Source organism: Scyliorhinus torazame, chromosome 19 (genome assembly GCF_047496885.1).
Source record: "Scyliorhinus torazame isolate Kashiwa2021f chromosome 19, sScyTor2.1, whole genome shotgun sequence".
NCBI lineage: Eukaryota > Metazoa > Chordata > Chondrichthyes > Carcharhiniformes > Scyliorhinidae > Scyliorhinus > Scyliorhinus torazame.
Genome location: NC_092725.1, coordinates 51,522,056 through 51,542,774, shown reverse-complemented (window position 1 = coordinate 51,542,774; position 20,719 = coordinate 51,522,056). Strand labels below are relative to the sequence as shown.

The following is a 20,719-nucleotide window of genomic DNA, read 5'->3' as shown; positions in this document are numbered from 1 at the left end:
GCTTATCAGGTACCGTAATACCTATAATACCACAATGGGTTCTTTTCAAATTGGCAGGCAGTAACAAGTGGGGTACCACAGGGATCGCAAAATATATTAATGATTTGGATGAGGGAACAAAATATAACATCTCAAAGTTTGCAGATGATACCAAATTCGGCGGGAGGGTGAATTGTGACGAGGATGCAGGGATCCGACAGCAAGATCTGGACAGGTTGGGCGAGTGGGCAAACCAATGGCAGATGCAGTATAATTATGGATAAGTGTGAGGTTATTCATTTTTGAAGCAAAAACAGGAAGGCAGATTACTATCTGAATGGTTGTAAATTGGGAGAGGGGAGTGTGCAGCGGGACCTGGGTGTCCTTGTGCACCATTTGCTGAAGGTAAGCATGCAGGTGCAGCAGACGGTAAAGAAGGCTAATGGTATGATGGCCTTCATTGCAAGAGGTTTTGAGTATAGAAGCAGGGATGTGTTGCTGCAATGTACAGTGCCTTGGTGAGGCCACACTTGGAGTATTGTGTGAAGTTTTGGTCTCCTTCTCTGAGGAAGGATGTTCAGCAAAGGTTTACCAAACTGATTCCAGGGATGGCGGGACTGTCATACGAGGAGAGATTGACTAGGTTGGGATTATTCTTGCTGGAGTTCAGAAGAATGAGGGGGGATCTCATCGAGACTCATAAAATTCTAACAGGACTAGACGGGTAGGTGTAGGGAAGATGTTACCAATGATGGGTCTGTGCAGAACCAGGAGTCACAGCCTGAGGATTCAGGATAAATCATTTCGGACAGAGATAAGGAGACACATCTTCACACAAAGAGTGGTGAGCCTGTGGAATTCATTACCACAGGAAGTGGTTGATGCTAAAACTTTGAATATATTCAAAAGGTGGCTTGATATAGCACTTGGGGAGAATGGGATCAAAGGCTATGGGGAGAAAGCAGGATTAGGCTATTGAGTTGGATGATCAGCCATGATCGTGATGAATGGCGGAGCAGGCTCGAAGGGCCAAAAGGCCTCCTCCTGCTCCTATTTTCTATGTATCTATGTATAAGATTATGAGTGGCATGGACAGAGTGGACAGTCAGATGCTCTTTCCTAGGGTAGCTGAGTCAAGTAAGGGGACAAGGTTTAAAGTGCGTGGGGAAAAGTTTAGAACAGATGTGCGAGACAAGTATTTTTACACAGAGGGTGGTAAACACATGGAACGTGCTGCCTGGGGAGGTGATGGGAGCAGGTACGATAGCAGCATTTAAGGGGCATCTAGACAAATATGTGAATAGGGTGGGAATGGAAGGATACGGACTCTGTAAGTGCATACGGTTTTAGTTTAGGCAGGTACCATGGTCGGCGCAGGCTTGGAGGGCCTGTGCTGTTTTCTTTGTTCCACGGGCTTCGATTCTGCTAACAAGTTTATGATGTAACAATTTCTGAAACACCTTTTGAAAATCTGCATACATACCATTAACCACATTACACTCATCAAGCCTCGTTTTTTCATCAACACCAGTCAGCTTTAATCTGCCATTGGAGTTAAAATGTTTCCAGCTAATATACTGTGCTGAGGCAATTACTGGCACATAATTTGCTGTGTGATTAAGCACCAAGTCCTGATTGAAAAAACGTATAGATTGCACCAAAATAGCAATGTCAAAATGCACCTATAAATGATTAAAAACTCCTGGTTTTAAAAAATAAATGCAAGTTCTTGGTTTGATGAGAAGATCTTTTAAATTGCAAGACAGATAGTGTATTTCCAAGACTTGATAAAGATAAATGGCTTGAAAGAGATTTTGCCATAAATTATAGATTCAGGCTGTAGATCAGCACATGCCTGAATTGCTTATCTACTGCAAACAATAAAGTTCCTTTTCATATCAACAATTTTATCCATCCGCTTCAGTGAGCAATAAAAAGCTAGGTTACTTTGGTGCCTCGCCAAGTGTGAGTTGCAGTAGGCTAGCTTCTTAGGATATACATTTATTCATACCAACATTAAGAGAGAAACAAAATCACTAGCCCAATTAGGGACATACAAAATTACTAGAGGACTGGATCCATCTGGTTCCTTTCCTGCCAGCCTGCCAGTTGCATGATAAAATAATGATGCAGTTGTTGACTAATCATAGCAACAATATTGAAATTCCCCAAGGTGCTTCATGGAATTGTAAAATGAAGTGTGACACAAAATCACATAAAGAGATACTAGGTCCGATCACCAAGAGCTTAGTTAAAGAGGTAGACTTTAAGAAGGGCCTTCAAGGAGGAAAGCAAGGTAGCGAGCGGAGTGGTGTAGGGAGGGAATTTCAGGTCTTGGGGCAAAGGCACGGTGGAGCAATTAAAATTGGCGATGCAAAAGAGACCAGTATTTGAGGAACACAGATACCTTGGAGGGGTGGGGATGGAGTATATTATATAGTAAGGGAGGGTGAAGGCCATGGAGGGATTGCAAAGCAAGGGCGAGAATTTTAAAATCAAGGCAGATCAGCAAGCATAGAGGTGATAGGGGAACAAGATCTGCTGCAAGTTAAGACAAAGGCTGCAAGGTTTTGGAAAGTTCACAGAGGTTAGAATGTGGGAGATCGGTGCATTGAAATAATCAAGTCTAGAGTGATGAAGGCATGAATGAAGATTTCAGCAGCAGATGAGCTGAGACAGGGCGACTCACCAGAGATGGAAATTGGTGGCCTTTAGTGACAAGAATGGGGCGGAATTCTCTGATAATGGGGCTATGTCCCCACGGCCGTGGGAAAACGGGCGCAAATCAATCTGGACTTTCCTGGAGATTCTCCTACCTGCAGGGCCCCGGGGTAGTCCTCGCAGCTCCGGCTGCCGATACAGGGCCCTGCACTTCCGGCCAGGGGTCCGCACCTGCACGTGACAGGCTCCGCTCAACATGGCGGACTCACACCGTGGGCCGGCCCGACAATATAGGCCCCCCCCCCCGAGATCGCGCATGCCTGCCAATCGGTGGCCCCCGATCGCGATCCCGGCTGTCCTGGAGCCCCACCTCCCCCCCGGTAACGGCACGCCCATCACCAGGACAGAGCTGCGGACTCCGAACTCCCGCCAGCTGGAACCATGAGCGAACAACAATGGCGGGATCTCGGCCAGTTGTTGGCAGAGGATCGCGGCGGGGGGCTCTTTTAATGGCCCACGACAGATGCCGCGTTGACTGCCGCGTTGACGCGCACGATTGAAGGTCCCCGGAGAATCGCGGGAGCGGCATCGGACCCGATCGTGGGTCTGACGCCCATTCTCAGCCCCCGCGCCAAGCGCGATTTCGGCCCGGAGGCTCGGCGAATCCCGCCCATGAAGTCAGAAGCTCAGCCTGGGATCAAATATGACACCAAAGTTGCAAACAGACTGTTGCCAGGGAGAGGGATGGAGTCGATAGCTGGGGATTGGGGTTTTGAGCGGGGACTAAAATCAATGGCTTTGGTTCTTCCCAATATTTAATTGAAGGGAAGTTCTGGTCATCCAGTATTGAATGTTGAATAAAAATTCTGATAACTTTGTGACAGTGGAGGATTCGAGAGAGGTGGTAGAGAGCTAGAGCAAGGGGTTATCAACCGACAGAAAACTAACACTGCACCTTTGTCTATGTTGCCGAGAGGCAGCATGTAGATGAGAAACAGGAGGCCAAGGATAGATCCTTGGGTGACACCAGAGATTACATTGTGGCAGTAAAGCCATTGCAAATTATTCTCTGGTTCTGATTGAATAGGTGAACGTCCCAGGTTCGATCCCGGCTCTGGGTCACTGTCTGTGTGGAGTTTGCACATTCTCCCCGTGTTTGCGTGGATTTCGCTCCCACAACCCAAAAAGATGTACAGGGTAGGTGGATTGGCCACACTAAATTGCCCCTTAATTGGAAAATATGAATTGGGTACTCTAAATTTTTGATTTAAAAATGAGTGAATAGATGAGAATGGAACCAGGTGAGAGTAGTCCTACTCATCTGGTTGAGAGTGGAGAGACGTTGGAAGAAGGACAGTGTGACCAACTATGTCAAAGGCTGCAGACCGATCGAGAAGAAAAAGGAGGGATAGCTTACCTGACAATGAATCTCTTGATTATACTTGAGGTAACGTGGGGAGGGAAGCATTAGTTTAGAAGTTAGGGTGGACGAATCAGGATGAACTGAGGAGGATGCTGGAGGCAACTAGGCAACAGGCCTTGGGACTCTGGACTATACTCAAGGTTTAAAAATAAAGATTAAAATGTGAAATATCTCTCCAGCCCCCCACATACTCCATCAATGCCACCTCATGCATATTTTCCACCCATGGTCTTTTACACCCCTATGCCGAATATTACTTCCCCACCGCCTCTCATGGTCTTTTTTAGCTCCTATGCCAATTTAGTGCCATTTCATGCCAACCCCTGCCCACCAACCTTTGATACCAGTATCCAGTACCCAGTATCCACCATGGGGAGCCCACAGGGCCAATGCAGAGATGAGAACAAAAATCTATAAGATAAGGTTTTAAGGCCAGAAGTTTACGTTGCTTGGGCAGATGCACACCGGACCTGAAAGCAGATAAAATCACGCAAAAAGACGTTGGGTGCGCGTTCTGATGTCATCGCGCACCTGCGGAATATTCAGGTCTGCAGGAGCGCGGGAAACTCGGAAGCCCATGCGCCAACAATCAAACAGGCAATTTAAGGAGCTAATTGAACACAATTTTACTTGGCCCGTTTGCTTTTATGGTTGACGGGTGGATTGATTGGCCAGGCACCCTTTATGTTTTAGCTTCAACCTCGATTCAGGGTGGGTTGACTGTCCGGGTTGAAATAAAGATAAAAGAAAGTTGTCTGGGAATGAGGTTTGTGCTGGAATGTGCCACCCGGACACTCCTTGCATAGTTTTTCCATCACTATATATTTTCTTACAGGTCTGCAGCTCCCTGAGACGGCTCTTCAGAGGCTGTCCCCATGAGGGAGCACATTAGAAGCGCCAGCCTGCACCCACTTTTCTTAGTGCTTGCCATCTTCCCGCCCGCCCCAGTAACGCTGAACCTTTTCCAGTGTGTATTTCACCTGCTAGTTGTCCAGCCAGCATGAAATATTCATACCCGACTATGGCCAGAAGCACATTATGCATCCGCTTCAGGGTCCGAGTGCATACATTCAATGGACAAATAATTCAGGCCCAAGTGTCTATCGAAGACTTCACTAAAAACGCCCTCATTCAAATAAATCCATTTACAACACTTACATTCCTTCAACTAATAAAGCCTTATAGGAACAAGCTCTTTATTTAAGTTCACAATCCCTTATAACAGCGTTGCCCAATCTTGGTTCCCCAAGGGGTCTGTGTGACTCATTCACAGGTTTTGCTGTACGCCTGGCCGTTTGAAATTTTTAAAAAGCTGTCCTTCCAGCTGGACCAATTGGGCGGCCCGGTGGCACAGTGGTTAGCACTGGTGCCTCACAGTTCCAGGGACCCGGGTTCAATTCCGGCCTCGGGTGACTTGTCTGTGTGGAGTTTGCACGTTCTCCTCGTGCCTGTGTGGGTTTTCTCCGGGTTTCCTCTCACAGTCCAAAGATGTGCAGGTTACCTGGATTGACAATGCTAAATTGCCCTTAGTGTCCAAAAGGATAGGTCAGGTACAGGGATACGGGGATAGGGTGGAGGCGTGAGCTTGAGTAGGGTGCTCTTTCCAAGGCTGGTGCAGACGCGAAGGGCCGAATGGCCTGCACTGTAAATTCTATGATTCTATGAAAGCTCTTTTTTCACTTTGTTGGTCACTGATAGGCACACTAGTCAGCCTATCAGCAATGTGCTGAGAAGCTGATCTCTGATTGGATGAGTTGGAAATAGAAATAAATTCAATCAGCGGCAAAGTCACGACGCTATCATGACTGATTTTGGAAAGCAAAGGTGAATTGATTGCAGTCGATATGTGTCAGGAAACCCAAGGGAAAATCTAGCGTAGACCTGGTATTCGTAATAAAAGGTTCAACAAAAATGGTGTTCTCTATTAACTCATCATTGTCATCTTTCAGACCACCCCTGATTACAACAATGTGCAGAACTTACCATATTTGGACATGGTCATCTCGGAGTCTCTACGCATGTACCCACCTGGAGTCAGGTAAAAAAAAAAAAACATGGGGCGTTAAAAAAAACCCATGGGGGCGGGATTGTCCGTTAGCCGATGCCGGGAATAGCTTCCGAAGCCCAAATAGTGGCAGGCGGCGGTTTGATGCCAAATTCCGATTCTCCATCACCTTGAAAACGTTTCATTGCATTTCACACTGCGCGTACTTTAAACAGTTTGCATATCATTAGTGGACCCACTCGCGATTCTCCGCGTCCAATGGGCCGAGTTTCCGAAGCGTGGTCCACTTGTGCTTTCAAAAATCATGAACCTGACGTGGCGGCTGCTGAGAGAGTGTACGGACAGTGTCCATCATCGCCATAGTTTGCCGACAGTCATGCCGCTGGCTGGGGGGCTTCTGCCAGGGCCGGGGGGAATAGTGGAGGGTGGCCTCAAGGTGGGCTGTGGGTTTGGGATGGACCCACACGGAGCACCATTGCCGCGGCCGGCAAGGCAGGCATGCAGCTGCGTGCACCGATAACAGCCCACTTTAAACCGAGTGCCAGGGGTTGTATAGATGTCCTCCCCCCCAGAGCACCCCACTGGGTGCCCTCTGGCCCCAACCGACCCATCAGCTGTATGGGCGATCTCCAGCACAATCAGTGCCATCTTTTTGGCTTCGATTTTTTTTCTTGAAATATTTTTATTCAAATTTTTAACATATTTTCAACAAACCCCCCCTTACAGAAATAAGAAAAAACAAAGAACACATAAATAAACATCTTCTCACTATGTCACTTATTCCCCCAATATACAAGCCCCATTAAACGATAATAAACACAGTAGTAAACACCAAGTACCCCCCTTCCCACCCCCCCTAACCCCCCTCCGGGTTGCTGCTGCTGCTGACCACCTCCTAACGCTCCGCTAGAACGTCTCGGAACGGTTGCCACCGCCTGAAGAACCCTTGCACAGATCCTCTTAAGGCAAATTTTACCCTCTCCATAAAAAATAAACCCTGCCATGTCGCTGATCCAGGCTTCCACGCTTAGGGGCCTCGCATCCTTCCACTGTAGCAGAATCCTCCGCCGGGCTACCAGGGACGCAAAGGCCAGAATATCGGCCTCTTTCGCCTCCTGCACTCCCGGCTCGTCCGATACCCCAAATAGTGCGAGCCCCCAACTCGGCTTAACCCGGGTGTTTTCCACCTTAGACACCGTTCTCGCAGCGCCCCTCCAGAACTCATCCAGCGCTGGGCACGCCCAGAACATGTGGGCATGATTTGCTTGGCTCCCCGAACACCTCACACACCTGTCCTCCACTCCAAAAAACCGACTCAGCCTTGCCCCCGTCATGTGCGCCCTGTGCAGAACCTTAAATTGTATCAGGCTAAACCTGGCGCAAGAGGAGAAAGAATGTACCCTACCCAGGGCGTCCGCCCACGGACCCTCGTCTATCTCCTCCCCCAGCTCCTCCTCCCATTTACATTTCAGCTCCTCCACCGAGGCCTCCTCCTCCTCCTGCATCTCCTGGTAGATCGGCGAGACCTTGCCTTCTCCAACCCACACCCCCGAGAGCACCCTATCCTGGATCCTACGTGCTGGCAGCAGCGGAAATTCCCTCATCTGGCGTCTTACAAATGCCCTTACCTGCATGTACCTGAAGGCATTTCCAGGGGGGAGCCTGAATTTTTCCTCCAGCGCCCCAAGGCTCGTAAACATCCCATCTATAAACAGGTCCCCCATCCTTCTAATACCTGCCCTGTGCCAGCTCAGGAACCCCCATCCATTCTCCCCGGGACAAACCGATGGTTCTTTCGGATCGGGGACCACACCGAAGCCGCTGCCTCCCCCTGTGTCGTCTCCACTGCCCCCAAATTTTGAGGGTCGCCGCCACCGCTGGACCCGTGGTGTACCTTGTCGGCGGGAGTGGCAGTGATAAAAAAGGCCTTAGGGATCAAGATGGGGAGGCACTGGAATATAAAAAGGAACCTCGGGAACACCGTCATCTTCACCGACTGTACCCTACCCGCCAGGGAGAGTGGCAGCATATCCCACTTTTTAAACTCCTCCTCCATCTGCTCCACCAGTCTCGTCAAGTTGAGCTTGTGTAGGGCCCCCCAGCTCCAGGCTACTTGGATCCCTAGGTACTGAAAACTCCTTTCCGCCCTCTTCAGTGGAAGCTCGTCTATCCCCCTTCCCTAGTCCGCGCACCAGCCCCCTCCAGTTCCTGGACTCCCTCAAAGCCATCGCCAAAGGTTCGATTGCAGGGGGTATAGGGGGCACCCCTGCCTCGTCCCCCGGTACAGCCAAAAGTATACCGACCTCCTCCGATTTGTGGCCACACTCGCCACCGGGGCTTCGTACAGTAACCTAACCCAACTAACGAACCCCTCCCAGATCCCGAACCTCCTCAACACTTCCCACGGGTACCCCCACTCCACCCTATCGAAGGCCTTTTCCGTATCCATAGCCGCCACTATCTCCGCTTCCCCCTCCACTGCAGGCATCATGATTACATTTAGGAGCCTCCGCACATTGGTGTTTAGCTGCCTTCCCTTCACGAAACCCGTCTGGTCCTCGTGGATCACCCCCGGAACACAGTCCTCAATTCTGGTAGCCAACACCTTTGCTAACAGCTTCGCATCCACGTTGAGGATCGAGATTGGCCTATACGACCCGCACTGTAAAGGGCCCTTGTCCCGCTTCAAGATCAGCGAGATCAGCGCCCTAGACATCATCGGGGGCAGGGCCCCCCCCTCCCTCGCTTCATTGAAAGTCCTCACTAGTAGTGGGCCCAACAAGTCCATATACTTCCTGTAAAATTCCACCGGGAACCCATCTGGCCCCGGTGCCTTCCCTGCCTGCATGCTCCCCAGCCCCTTAGTCAGCTCCTCCAGCCCTACCGGTGCCCCAAGCCCCGCCACCTGCCCCTCCTATACCCTCAGGAACCTCAGCCGGTACCAGAAAATGACACATCCCCCCTCCTCTGTCGGGGGCTCAGACCTATACAGCCCCTCATAGAAGTCTCTAAATACCCCATTTATTCCCACCGCACTCCGCACCATGTTCCCCCCTTTATCCCTAATTCACCCAATCTCCCTCGCTGCCTCCCACTTCCGAAGCTGGTGTGCCAGCATCCGGCTAGCCTTCTCCCCGTATTCATACACTGCCCCTTGTGCTTTCCTCCACTGCACCTCCGCTTTCTTGGTAGTCAACAGTTCGAACTCGGTCTGGAGGCTTCGTCACTCCTTGAGTAGTCCCTCCTCGGGGACCTCTGCATACCTCCTATCTACCCTTAAAATCTCCCCCACCAACCTCTCCCTCTCTCTCCTCTCCTTCCCCTCCTTGTGGGCCCTAGTGGAGATTAGCTCTCCCCTAATCACCACCTTCAGCGCCTCCCAGACCACCCCTACCTGCACCTCCCCATTATTGTTCACCTCTCGGTATCTTTCAATGCACCCCCGGATCCGCCCGTTCACCTCCTCATCCGCCAGCAAACCCACCTCCAGGCGCCACAGCGGGCGCTGGTCCCTCTCCTCCCCTAGCTCGAGTTCCACCCAGTGCGGGACATGGTCTGAGATGGCTATGGCCGAATACTCCGTGTCCTCCACCATCGGGATCAGCGCCCTGCTCAAAACGAAGAAGCCAATCCGGGAGTAGGCTTTATGGACGTGGGAAAAGAAAGAGAATTCCCTGGCCCCCGGCCTAACAAACCTCCATGGGTCCACTCCTCCCATCTGGTCCATAAACCCCCTCAACACCTTGGCTGCCGCCGGCCTCTTACCCATCCTGGATCTAGAGCGGTCCAATGCTGTATCCAATACCGTATTAAAGTCCCCGTCCCCCCATTATCAAGCTCCCTGCCTCCAGGTCCGGAATCCGGCCCAACATCCGCCGCATAAATCCGGCATCGTCCCAATTCGGGGCATACACATTCACCAAGACCACCCGCATCCCCTGCAGCTTACCGCTCACCTCCATTGTCTGCCATGATGCTCAGCGCCTCAAACGGCACCCGCTTCCCCACCAAAATCGCCACCCCTCGATTCTTTGCGTCCAACCCCGAGTTGAAAACCTGCCCTACCCACCCCTTTCTCAGCCTAACCTGGTCTGCCACCCTCACATGCGTCTCCTGGAGCATGACCACGTCTGCCTTCAGTCCCTTCAGGTGCGCGAACACACGGGCCCTCTTGACCGGCCCGTTCAGGCCTCTCACATTCCAAGTTATCAGCCGGATCAGGGGGCTGCCTGCCCCCCCACCTGCCGATTAGCCATCTCCCTTTCTAGGCCAGCCGCGTGCCCGCGCCTCCCGCACTCTCCTTTCCCCCCAGCGGCAGACCGCCGCCCCGACTCTCTCTTCAGGCTCCACTCCCCTTTGGCCAATGCAGCAGCAACCCAGTTCCCCCCCCTCCTCCCCCCCAGCTAGGTCCCCCCCAAGCTGCGTTGCTCCCCCCATAGCACTCCCTTAAGTCAGCTGACCCCGGCCGCTCCCGCCACTCCATCGACCCCCACAGTGTGAGAATCTCCCCCTTCCTCCTGTCCATCAGCGGGTGCTCCTCTCCAGCACCACCCCTCCCCCTAACCCCACCCCCTTCCTTCCCTAGCACGGGGGAGAAAACGTGCTTTCCACAAAGCCGGCCCCGCCCCCTCAGGCACAGCTCCCTTTCGCGGCCTGATCCCAGCTCCCCCACCTCGGGCCTCCCCTCTCCCCTCCCCCCAATGGGGCCCACTCTTCCAACCACTGACGCCCACACTCTCACCAAACCCCCACTATGAACCATTTCACCCTCCCCCACCCAGCACCCAAAAAACCCCACTATCAAACAGAACAGAACATCCCCCCCCAAAACACAACAATCACATCAATCCCCTCTCAACATCCCCTCGCAACCGACCCTCAATCCGAGTCCAACATTTTCGGCCTGGATAAAGGTCCACGCCTCCTCCGGCAACTCGAAGTAGTGGTGGCGGTCCTTGAAAGTGACCCACAGTAGTGCCGGCGCAACATTCCAAATTTCACCCCCTTCCGATGCAGAGCCGTCTTAGCCCGATTGTACCCGGCCTTCTTCTTGGCCACCTCCGCGCTCCAGTCCTGGTATATCCGGACCTCTGCATTCTCCCACCTGCTGCTCCGCTCCTTCTTTGCCCACCTTAGGACACACTCCCTGTCCACGAAGCGGTGGAACCGCACCAGCACCGCCCGCGGCGGCCCGTTGGGCTTGGGCCTCCTTGCCAGGACTCGGTGGGCCCCCTCCAGCTCCAGGGGCCCAGGGAAGGCCTCCGCGCCAATCAACGTGTTCAGCATCGTGACCACGTATGCTCCAACATCCGACCCCTCCACTCCCCCTGGGAAACCCAGAATCCACAGGTTCTTCCTCCTCGACCGGTTCTCCATATCCTCGAACTTCTCCTGCCATTTCTTATGCATCGCCTCATGCGCCTCTACCTTCACCGCCAGGCCCAAGATCTCGTCCTCGTTCTCCGAGGCCTTTTGCCGCACCTCCCGGATCGCCGCCCCTTGGGCCTCTGGGTCTCGAGCAGCTTGTCTATCGAAGCCTTCATCGGCTCCAACAGCTCTGCCTTCAATTCCGTGAAGGAGCGCTGGAGAAACTCCTGCGACCACTGCGCCCACGCTGCCTGGTCTCCACCCGCCGCCATCTTGATTTTCCTCCCTCGCACTTTTCGCTGCTCCAAAACGACTTTTCTCACCGCTCCACTCCTGGTCCAATCCATACAGTGCCAGGGAAATGTTACTAACACATTCCCACACTGGGAACCGTCGAACAAATTCCGCTGGGGGCCCTAAAAAGAGACCAAAAGTCCGTTTCTGTCGGAAGCTGCCGAACATGCGACTTAGCTCCGCATAGCCGCAACCGGAAGTCCCTTTTTTTCTTCGATAAGTGTGTGTGGGGAGTGTGCGTCTGCAGCTTGTCAGCCTCCCGAGTGTCAATCACGGACCCGGCCAATACCGCACCGTTTTTCATGGGAATGGACTGTGTTCCACTCGGCGCCAGTGCTGGCCCCTCAATGGTAGCCGAATCGGACAAGGTGCGGCGCCGATTTTTCTGTCGTAAAAGTCCACGGATTCTCCATTGGCGACACTTAGTCTCAGAAATGGAGAAGTCCGCCCATGATTCTTGAAACTTATACGAGATTATCGTGAACAGGGGGTAAAACCCTCCTAAAACGTGGACACTTTTGTTTTATATTACAAACTTTTCCATTGAATTTTGTACAGGCAGGATTTCCCAATAGGTTGTCTGGTTAAGGCAGTTTCTTCATAGTAAGGCTGTGTCAGACATATCAAGTCAATGTTCTGATAGAAAATAAGAAAACAACATTGAACCCTAAAGGAAGTATTACAGGCACAGGCATCTCATGGTATGCTGCACTGTTTACTGTGTTATTTTTAAATCTACAGGTTCGGAGCTTACCTTTAAGTTGTTTCGATAAAGCTGTTTCCCCATCCCTGTTCTTTCCATTGCTTCCTCTTGGGCTAGTAACCTTAGCCCTGTCCTTGATTTATTTTGCGTATAAAGCAAACAGTGAGACCTGCAATAGACACTCAATTTAAAATGAGAAAAACTAGCTCCTCTGCTACAGTAATCTTTGAAAGAGCTATTCAATTAGTACCACTCGTCTGCTCGCTCCCCATACCCATGCAAATTTTAATCCTTCAAGTATCTATTTTCCTTTTTAAAGTTACTGATCAATCTGCGTCCATCAGCCCTTGCAGCACATTCTTTGTCATAATTCCCTGTACAAAATTAAAAACACGTCATTGCCACTCTGGTTCTTTCACCAATTAACTTAATTCCATGGCCTTTTGTTAATAACCCTCCTGCAGAAACTGCTTTTCCCTTATCAAAATTCCTTCTATCTTTGAACGCCTCTATCAAATTTTCTCTGCTCTAAGGACAACAATCCCAGTTTCTCCACTCCTTTCACATAAGTGAAGCAGCTCATAAAGTGTGGTTAAAATGAAAGCCCAGTCTGCTATGACCCCAAGCACCAACCAAAGTAGTACAAAATCACAGACCCGAAGGTCAAAATATGATACTTGTCCTATGCTGAGCTGAGCTGATATCACCTTCAGAGGCCCTTGCAGTGAGGAAATGGGAATGGGAGAAAAATGCACCCTGGTTTCCCACTCCTGGTTGCTATCCAGTCACCTCTGGTAGAAAGTGCCTGTGTGTCTATGAAGAGCTTCTGATGCTCACATACCCAAGCCAGACATTAGTGCCTTCAGGAAAGGAGAGGTGAAAACTGGTCAAAGTGACAGAAGCTGGTCTTCGCCCTCCTGGGAGGGAATCTTGGAGTGCAAAGACGATAACTGACAAAGATTATTATACGTGTTGTCATTGGTTGTAAAGGGCAGAGATGAAATAACTAGCACTTGTGTTGGTCTGCTGCAGATTTGGCCGTGTGTGTGAAAAGGACTGCTGGGTGAAAGGACACTTCATTCCAGCAGGGATGATCATAGAAGTTCCTGTCGGTGTCCTTCACTATGATCCCGAATACTGGCGGGAACCAGAGAAATTTAAACCAGAAAGGTATGTGAAAACCAACGACCATAATCTATATAATGCCTTTAGCACAGTAAAATGACCCAAGACACTTCACAAACATGTTATTAAAATTGACTCTGGACCAGGTAAGTAGATATTAAAGACAGATGACCAAGCCCATAGGGCACGATTCTCCACTCCCGCGCCGGCTGGGAGAATCGCCTGGGCCGGCAAAATTTCCCGGGACGCCGGTCCGACGCCCTCCCGCGATTCTCCCAAGCGGCGGGAACGGCCCGGTTGAGTTTCGCAGGCCGGAGAATCGCCGGAGACACCGAAAATGGCGATTCTCCGGCATCCCCGCTATTCTCAGGCCCGGATGGGCCGAGCGGCCAGGCCACACCTGGTCGCTGCAGTCGTGAGCGGTGCGTGAACGCTGGGGGGGGGGCGGCCTGCGGGGGGGCGAGGGGGGATCCTGCACCGGGGGGTACCTCAGATGTGGGGTGGCCCGCGATCGGTGCCCACCGATCGTCGGGCCGTCCTCTCTGAAGGAGGATCTCCTTCCTTCCGCGGCCCTGCAAGATCCGTCAGACATCTTCTTGCGGGGCGGACTTAGAGAGGACGGCAACCACGCATGCGCGGATGACGCCCGTTATGCGGCACCGGCCGCGTCATCTATGCGGCGCCGCTTTTACGCGGGCGACAAGGCCTGGCGCGTGTAGATGACGCAGCCCCGATCCTAGCCCATTGTCAGGGCCTGAATCGGTCGGGATCGGGGCCGTTTCGCGCCGTCGTGAACCTCGACGGCGTTCACGACGGCGCGGCCACTTCGGCGTGGGTGTGGAGAATCCCGCCCATAGTGTGATGAATTAGGAATTTTAGATATATTGTATGATAAATATTTGGTGAACTAAGGGTAAAAGCCTGGGTTAGAGTGTGTTTGACTGCTGAAATCATGTTTTAAAAGAATCTTGGTTTGAAAGACAACAAAACTTGAGGTACAAATAACCATTGTATAAAGATTGGGCTAATGCAGTTTGATTTTGATTAAGGGGATTCTCTGGGAAGTTAATTAATTTTAAACTTGGTGAAATGATGTCATTGCTGGGTGCAACTGAGGCGTCAGGTCTTTTGAGAAAGCATTTTCAGTTCAGTTCTGATCTGGCTGAAGCGGTGTGCTCAGTGAAACAGTTCTGCTCCTGTGACAGTTAGTTAAAAGAGAACAGTATTTAAAGCAGTATTATAGAGGACAAGTGGGGAGCTGAAACAAGCCAGTTGAAACAGCATTTGAAAATAATAGTCATAATAATAATCTTTATTAGTGTCACAAGTAGGCTTACATTAACACTGCAATCAAGTTACTGTGAAAATCCCCTAGTCGCCACACTCCGGCGGCTGTTTGGGAACACAGAGGGAGAATTCAGAATGTCCAAATCACCTAACAAGCACGCCTTTCAGGACTTGTGGGAGGAAACCGGAGCACCCGGAGGAAAGCCACGCAGTCACAGAGAGAACGCAGACGCCACACAGACAGTGACCCAAACCGGGAATCGAACCCAGTTCCCTGGTGCTGTGAAGCAACAGTGCTAACCACTGTGCTACCGTGCCGTACACCGAGAGTTTCTGCATGGGTCTGACATGAGCCAGATCTTTTCTGTAAAGCAGTGTTAAGAGATCTCTTTCTCAAACAATAACTCTGCACAGCAAGTATTCCTCTGTGCAAATTGGTATTTAAGGTGGATTGAGAGCTATGATGGTTTATTTTCTTGCTGTTTAAGTGGGAGTAAAGATAGCAATTAAGGGTATTGTTATCACTATTGAATAGTATTGTTTAAGGGATAAAGGGGTAATTGTAAGATAGTTTCTGGTGTGATGTTAAAGTTTATTTTAAAATACCATATACCTATTTCTTCATACAACACTTCTCACAGTCTTACAAAATTAAAATAAAATAATAGGGTTTCCGTACATTATCCTAGCCACTGTTGGGGTCTGGTCTGGGATTGTAATAATGGTCAAAAAAATCAGAGGTAAGGAGTATTTTCAGCACTGAAAGGTTGCACAGACTCATATTGTACCAGCAAAAAGACAAGGAATATTCATAAAAATATTAGCTTTGGGCATAAAGCCATCCACTTTAATTATATGTTCGTTGACTTAGCTGGTAATGTTTTTTTCTCAAAATGTTGTTGTCTCAGCTCGAAATATTCCTGAAGTCCAGCCTTGAGGTAGACTGTAATTTTACCCAGCTAATTGCAGAACCATGGACATCCATTCTCCAGTAATAAGACTTCGCAAGTACTGTGAAACCTGTAGTTACTGATACTCCACAAAGCAGACACCTCAAAATAAAGGAAAGAAGGAACTTCTGGTGGCGGCCGTGTGCTGAATGGTCGTGCACAAGGTAGTTCCTGCTTAAAGGTTTCGGTTTTGGCCCTTTCTGCCCGAGTAATGGGCTCTTTGGTCAGAACCTTTGTGGAATAAGTGGTGGAGAGTGAATTCACCTTCGAGGTGGAATGTCACCGGGTTATTGCAACCGCAGAGGTCGAATAAGGCAACGGTGTTGGGGTGGAAGGTCTGCATGGCGCAGTTACGCAGTTACAGAAGACATGGCAGAGGTTGGGGCGTCACCTTGGTCCACCCCATTGCCAGTGGAGCAATTGGTGGGGGATGATTAAAAGAGAGCTTCAGCAGCATCGGCTAGAGATGCAGGAGGATTGGTCGAGGGCAATTGAGGGTGCAGTTTCCCCTCTTTGCAAAGCCATGGAGGGGTTGGAGAAGCATCTGGAGTCGCAAGGTCCGACGATCCAAGAGATGGAAAGGGCGGCACCGGACAACAGTGAGCGAATTGTGGTGTTGGGGGCGGCAATGCTGGGTGCGGCCCGAAAGTAGCTGAAAACAAGGGTGGATGACCAGGAGAATCGGTCCGGGGGCAGAATCTGCGTATTGCAAGCCTGCAGGAGGGGGTGGAGGGAGCGAGTGCCACGGCCTATGTGGCGAAGAATTAGCGAAGTTGGTGGATGGCGGAGTCTGTGAGAAGGCCCCGGAGGTATGTCAGGCACATCGATCATTAAGGCAGAGACCAAGAGCATGGGAATCACCAAGGGCGATGATAGTAAGGATGCAATGATTCTAGGTGAAGGCGTAGATCTTGAGGTGGGAGAGGACAACGAGAGACTGTACTTTGGAGGGCCAGAGGTTCCGAATATACCAAGAGATTGGTGCCAATCTAGCCAAGCGGCGGGCAGGCTTTAGGGGCTGGTTTAGCACAGTGGGCTAAACAGCTAACTTGTAATGCAGAACAAGGCCAGCAGCGTGGGTTCAATTCCCGTCCGGCCTCCCTGAACAGGCGCCGGAATGTGGCAACTAGGGGCTTTTCACAGCAATTTCATTGAAGCTACTTGTGACAATAAGCGATTATCATTATTATTAATCAGGCCAAGGCGGTGCTCTTCCGAAATAAGGTTCAGTTCAGGTATCTAGATATGGGTCAGAAAGTCGCCATTCATCACAATCATGGCTGATCATCCAACTCAATAGCCTAATCCTGCTTTCTCTCCATAGCCTTTGATCCCATTCTCCCCAAGTGCTATATCCAGCTGCTTCTTGAATATATTCAAAGTTTTAGCATCAACTACTTCCTGTGGTAATTAATTCCACAGGCTCACCACTCTTTGTGTGAAGAAATGTCTCCTTATCTCTGTCCGAAATGGTTTACCCTGAATCCTCAGGCTATGACCCTTGGTTCTGGACACACCCATCATTGGTAACATCTTCCCTGCATCTACCCATTCTAGTCCTGTTAGAATTTTATAAGTCTCAATGAGATCCCCTTCATTCTTCTGAACTCCAGCGAAAACCTAGTCAATCTCTCCTTTTATGACAGTCCCGCCATCCCTGGAATCAGTCTGGTAAATCTTCGCTACACTCCCTCGAGAGCAAGAACAACCTTCCTCAGAGAAGGAGACCACTTGCTGATAAAGTCTGTGATGGTCATTGCATACTTGTTTAGGTTGAGTTCTTAAATATGGACCAGTCTATTGACTCCAAGCAATCATGTAGGAGCTCTTCTGTGGTAAGGGTAGGCAGGGAACATTGAGTCTCGTTGTATGCAGATGGCTTGTTTCTATTTATTTGGAACCCATTGGATTGTATGGATAGGATTATGGGTATATTGGAAGAATTTCAGGCCACAAATTGAATATGACCAAAAATGAAGTGTTTCCGGTGAATGCCCTGGGAGAGGGATAAGAACAAAGAACACAGAAAATTACAGCACAAGAACAGGCTCTTTGGCCCTCCCAGCCTGCGCCGATCCAGACCCTTTATCTAAACCTGTCTTCTATTTTCCAAGGATCTACTTCCCTCTGTTCCCCGCCCGTTCATATATCTGTCTAGATGCATCTTGAATGATGCTATCATGCCCGCCTCTACCACCTCCGCTGGCAAAGCGTTCCAGGCACCCACCACCCTCTGCGTAAAAAACTTTCCACGCACATATCCCTTAAACTTTCCCCCTCGTGCCTTGAAATCGTGACCCCTTGTAATTGACACCCCACTCTTGGAAAAAGCTTGTTGCTATCCACCCTGTCCATAGCTCTCATAATTTTGTAGATCTCAATCAGGTCCCCCCTCAACCTTCTTCATAGCTAGCACCCTCCATACCAAGCAACATCCTGGTGAACCTTCTCTGCACCCTCTCTAAAGCATCCACATCCTTCTGGTAATGTGACGACCAGAACTGCACGCAGTATTCCAAATGTGACCTAACCAAAGTCCTATACAACTGTAACATGACCTGCCGACTCTTGTACTCAATATCCCATCCGATGAAGGCAAGCATGCTGTATGCCTTCTTGACCACGCTACTGACCTGCGTTGCCACCTTCAGGGTACAATGGACCTGAACTGCCAGATCTCTCTGTACATCAATTTTCCCCAGGGCTTTTCCATTGACCGTATAGTCAGCTCTTGAATTAGATCTTCCAAAATGCATCACCTCGTATTTGCCTGGATTGAACTCCCATCTGCCATTTCTCTGCCCAACTCTCCAATCTATCTATATTTTGCTGTATTCTCTGACAGTCCTCCTCACTATCTGCAACTCCACCAATCTTAGTATCATCTTCAAACTTGCTAATCAGACCACCTATACCTTCATCCAGATCATTTATGTATATCAGAAACAACAGTGGTCCGAGCACGGATCCCTGTGGAACACCACTAGTCACCTTTCTCCATTTTGAGACACTCCCTTCCACCACTACTCTCTGTCTCCTGTTGCCCAGCCAGTTCTTTATCCATCTAGCTAGTACACCCTGAACCCTATACGACTTCACTTTTTCCATCAACCTGCCATGGGAAACTTTATCAAACGCCTTACTGAAGTCCATGTATATGACATCTACAGCCCTTCCCTCATCAATTAACTTTGTCACTTCCTCAAAGAATTCCATTACGTTTGTAAGACATGACCTTTCCTGCACAAAACCATGCTGCCTATCACTGATAAGTCTATTTTCTTCCAAATGTGAATAGATCCCATCCCTCAGTATCTTCTCCAACAGTTTGCCTACCACTGACATCAAGCTCACAGATCTATAATTCCCTAGATTATCCCTGCTACCCTTCTTAAACAAAGGGACAACATTAGCAATTCTCCAGTCCTCCGGGACCTCATCCGTGCTCAAGGATGCTGCAAAGATATCTGTTAAGGCCCCAGCTATTTCATCCCTCGCTTCCCTCAGTAACCTGGGATAGATCCCATCCGGATCTGGGGACTTGTCCACCTTAATGCCTTTTAGAATACCCAAAACTTCCCCCTTCCTTATGCCGACTTGACCTAGAGTATTTAAACACCCATCCCTAGCCTCAACATCCGTCATGTCCTTCTCCTTGGTGAATACCGATGCAAAGTACTCATTAAGAATCTCACCTATTTCCTCTGACTCCACGCATAAATTCCCTCTTTTGTCTTTGAATGGACCAATCCTTTCTCTAGTTACCCTCTTGCTCCTTAGATACGAATAAAAGGCTTTGGGATTTTCCTTAACCCTGTTAGCCAAAGATATTTCATGACCCCTTTTAGCCCTCTTTATTGTGCGTTTGAGATTTGTCCTACTTTCCCGATATTCCTCCAAAACTTCATCAGATTTAAGTCGCCTAGATCTTATGTATGCATCCTTTTTCATCTTAGCTAGTCTCACAATTCCACCCGTCGTCCATGGTTCCCTAATCTTGCCATTTCTCTCCCTCATTTTCACAGGGACATGTCTGTCCTGCACTCTAATCAACCTTTCCTTAAAAGATTCCCACATTTCAAATGTGGATTTACCCTTAAACAGCTGCTTCCAATCCACATTCCCTAGCTCCTGCCGAATTTTGTTATACTTGGCCTTTCCCCAATTTAGCACTCTTTCTTTAGGACCACTCTCGTCTTTGTCCATGAGTATTCTAAAACTTACGGAATTGTGATCGCTATTCCCAAAGTAATCACCGACTGAAACTTCAACCACCTGGCCGGGATCATTCCCCAATACCAGGTCCAGTATGGCCCCTTCCCGAGTTGGACTATTTACATACTGCTCTAAAAAACTCTCCTGGATGCTCCTTACAAATTCTGCTCCATCTACGCCTCCAACACTACATGAGTACCATTCAATGTTGGGGAAGTTAAAATCTCCCAGCACGACCACCCTATTGCTCCTACATTTTTCTATAATCTGTCTACATATTTGTACCTCTATTTCACGCTCGCTTTTGGGAGGCCTGCAGTAAAGTCCCCACAATGTTACTGCACCCTTCCTATTTCTTAGCTCTACCCATATTGCCTCAGTGCTCAAATCCTCCATCGTGCCCTCCTTAATCACAGCTGTGATATCATCTCTAACCAGTAATCCAACTCCTCCACTCCTTTTACCTACCTCTCTGTCCCTCCTGAAGCATCTATACCCTGGGATATTTAGTTGCCAGTCTTGCCCTTCCCTCAACCAAATCTCAGTAATACCAATAACATCATATTCCCAGGTACTAATCCAAGCCCTAAGTTCATCTGCCTTACCTGCTACACTACAATGCTCGCATTGAAACAAATGCACCTCAGACCACCTGTCCCTTTGCATTCATCATCTCTTCCCTGTCTACTCTTCCCCTGAGTCACATTGAG

At 49.7% G+C, this 20,719-nt stretch overlaps 1 protein-coding gene across 11 annotated transcripts in view; it reads left to right on the top strand.

Annotated features, from left to right (window-relative positions):
* tbxas1 (thromboxane A synthase 1 (platelet)) overlaps window positions 1-20,719 on the top strand; it is a 463,069-nt gene that overhangs the window by 393,062 nt on the left and 49,288 nt on the right. For all 11 annotated transcript variants that reach the window (XM_072484269.1, XM_072484272.1, XM_072484265.1 and 8 more), the window contains 2 exons: window positions 6,013-6,101; window positions 13,465-13,602. In XM_072484269.1, the coding sequence (XP_072340370.1) occupies window positions 6,013-6,101; window positions 13,465-13,602 (227 nt within the window). The remainder of the gene's footprint in view (window positions 1-6,012; window positions 6,102-13,464; window positions 13,603-20,719) is intronic.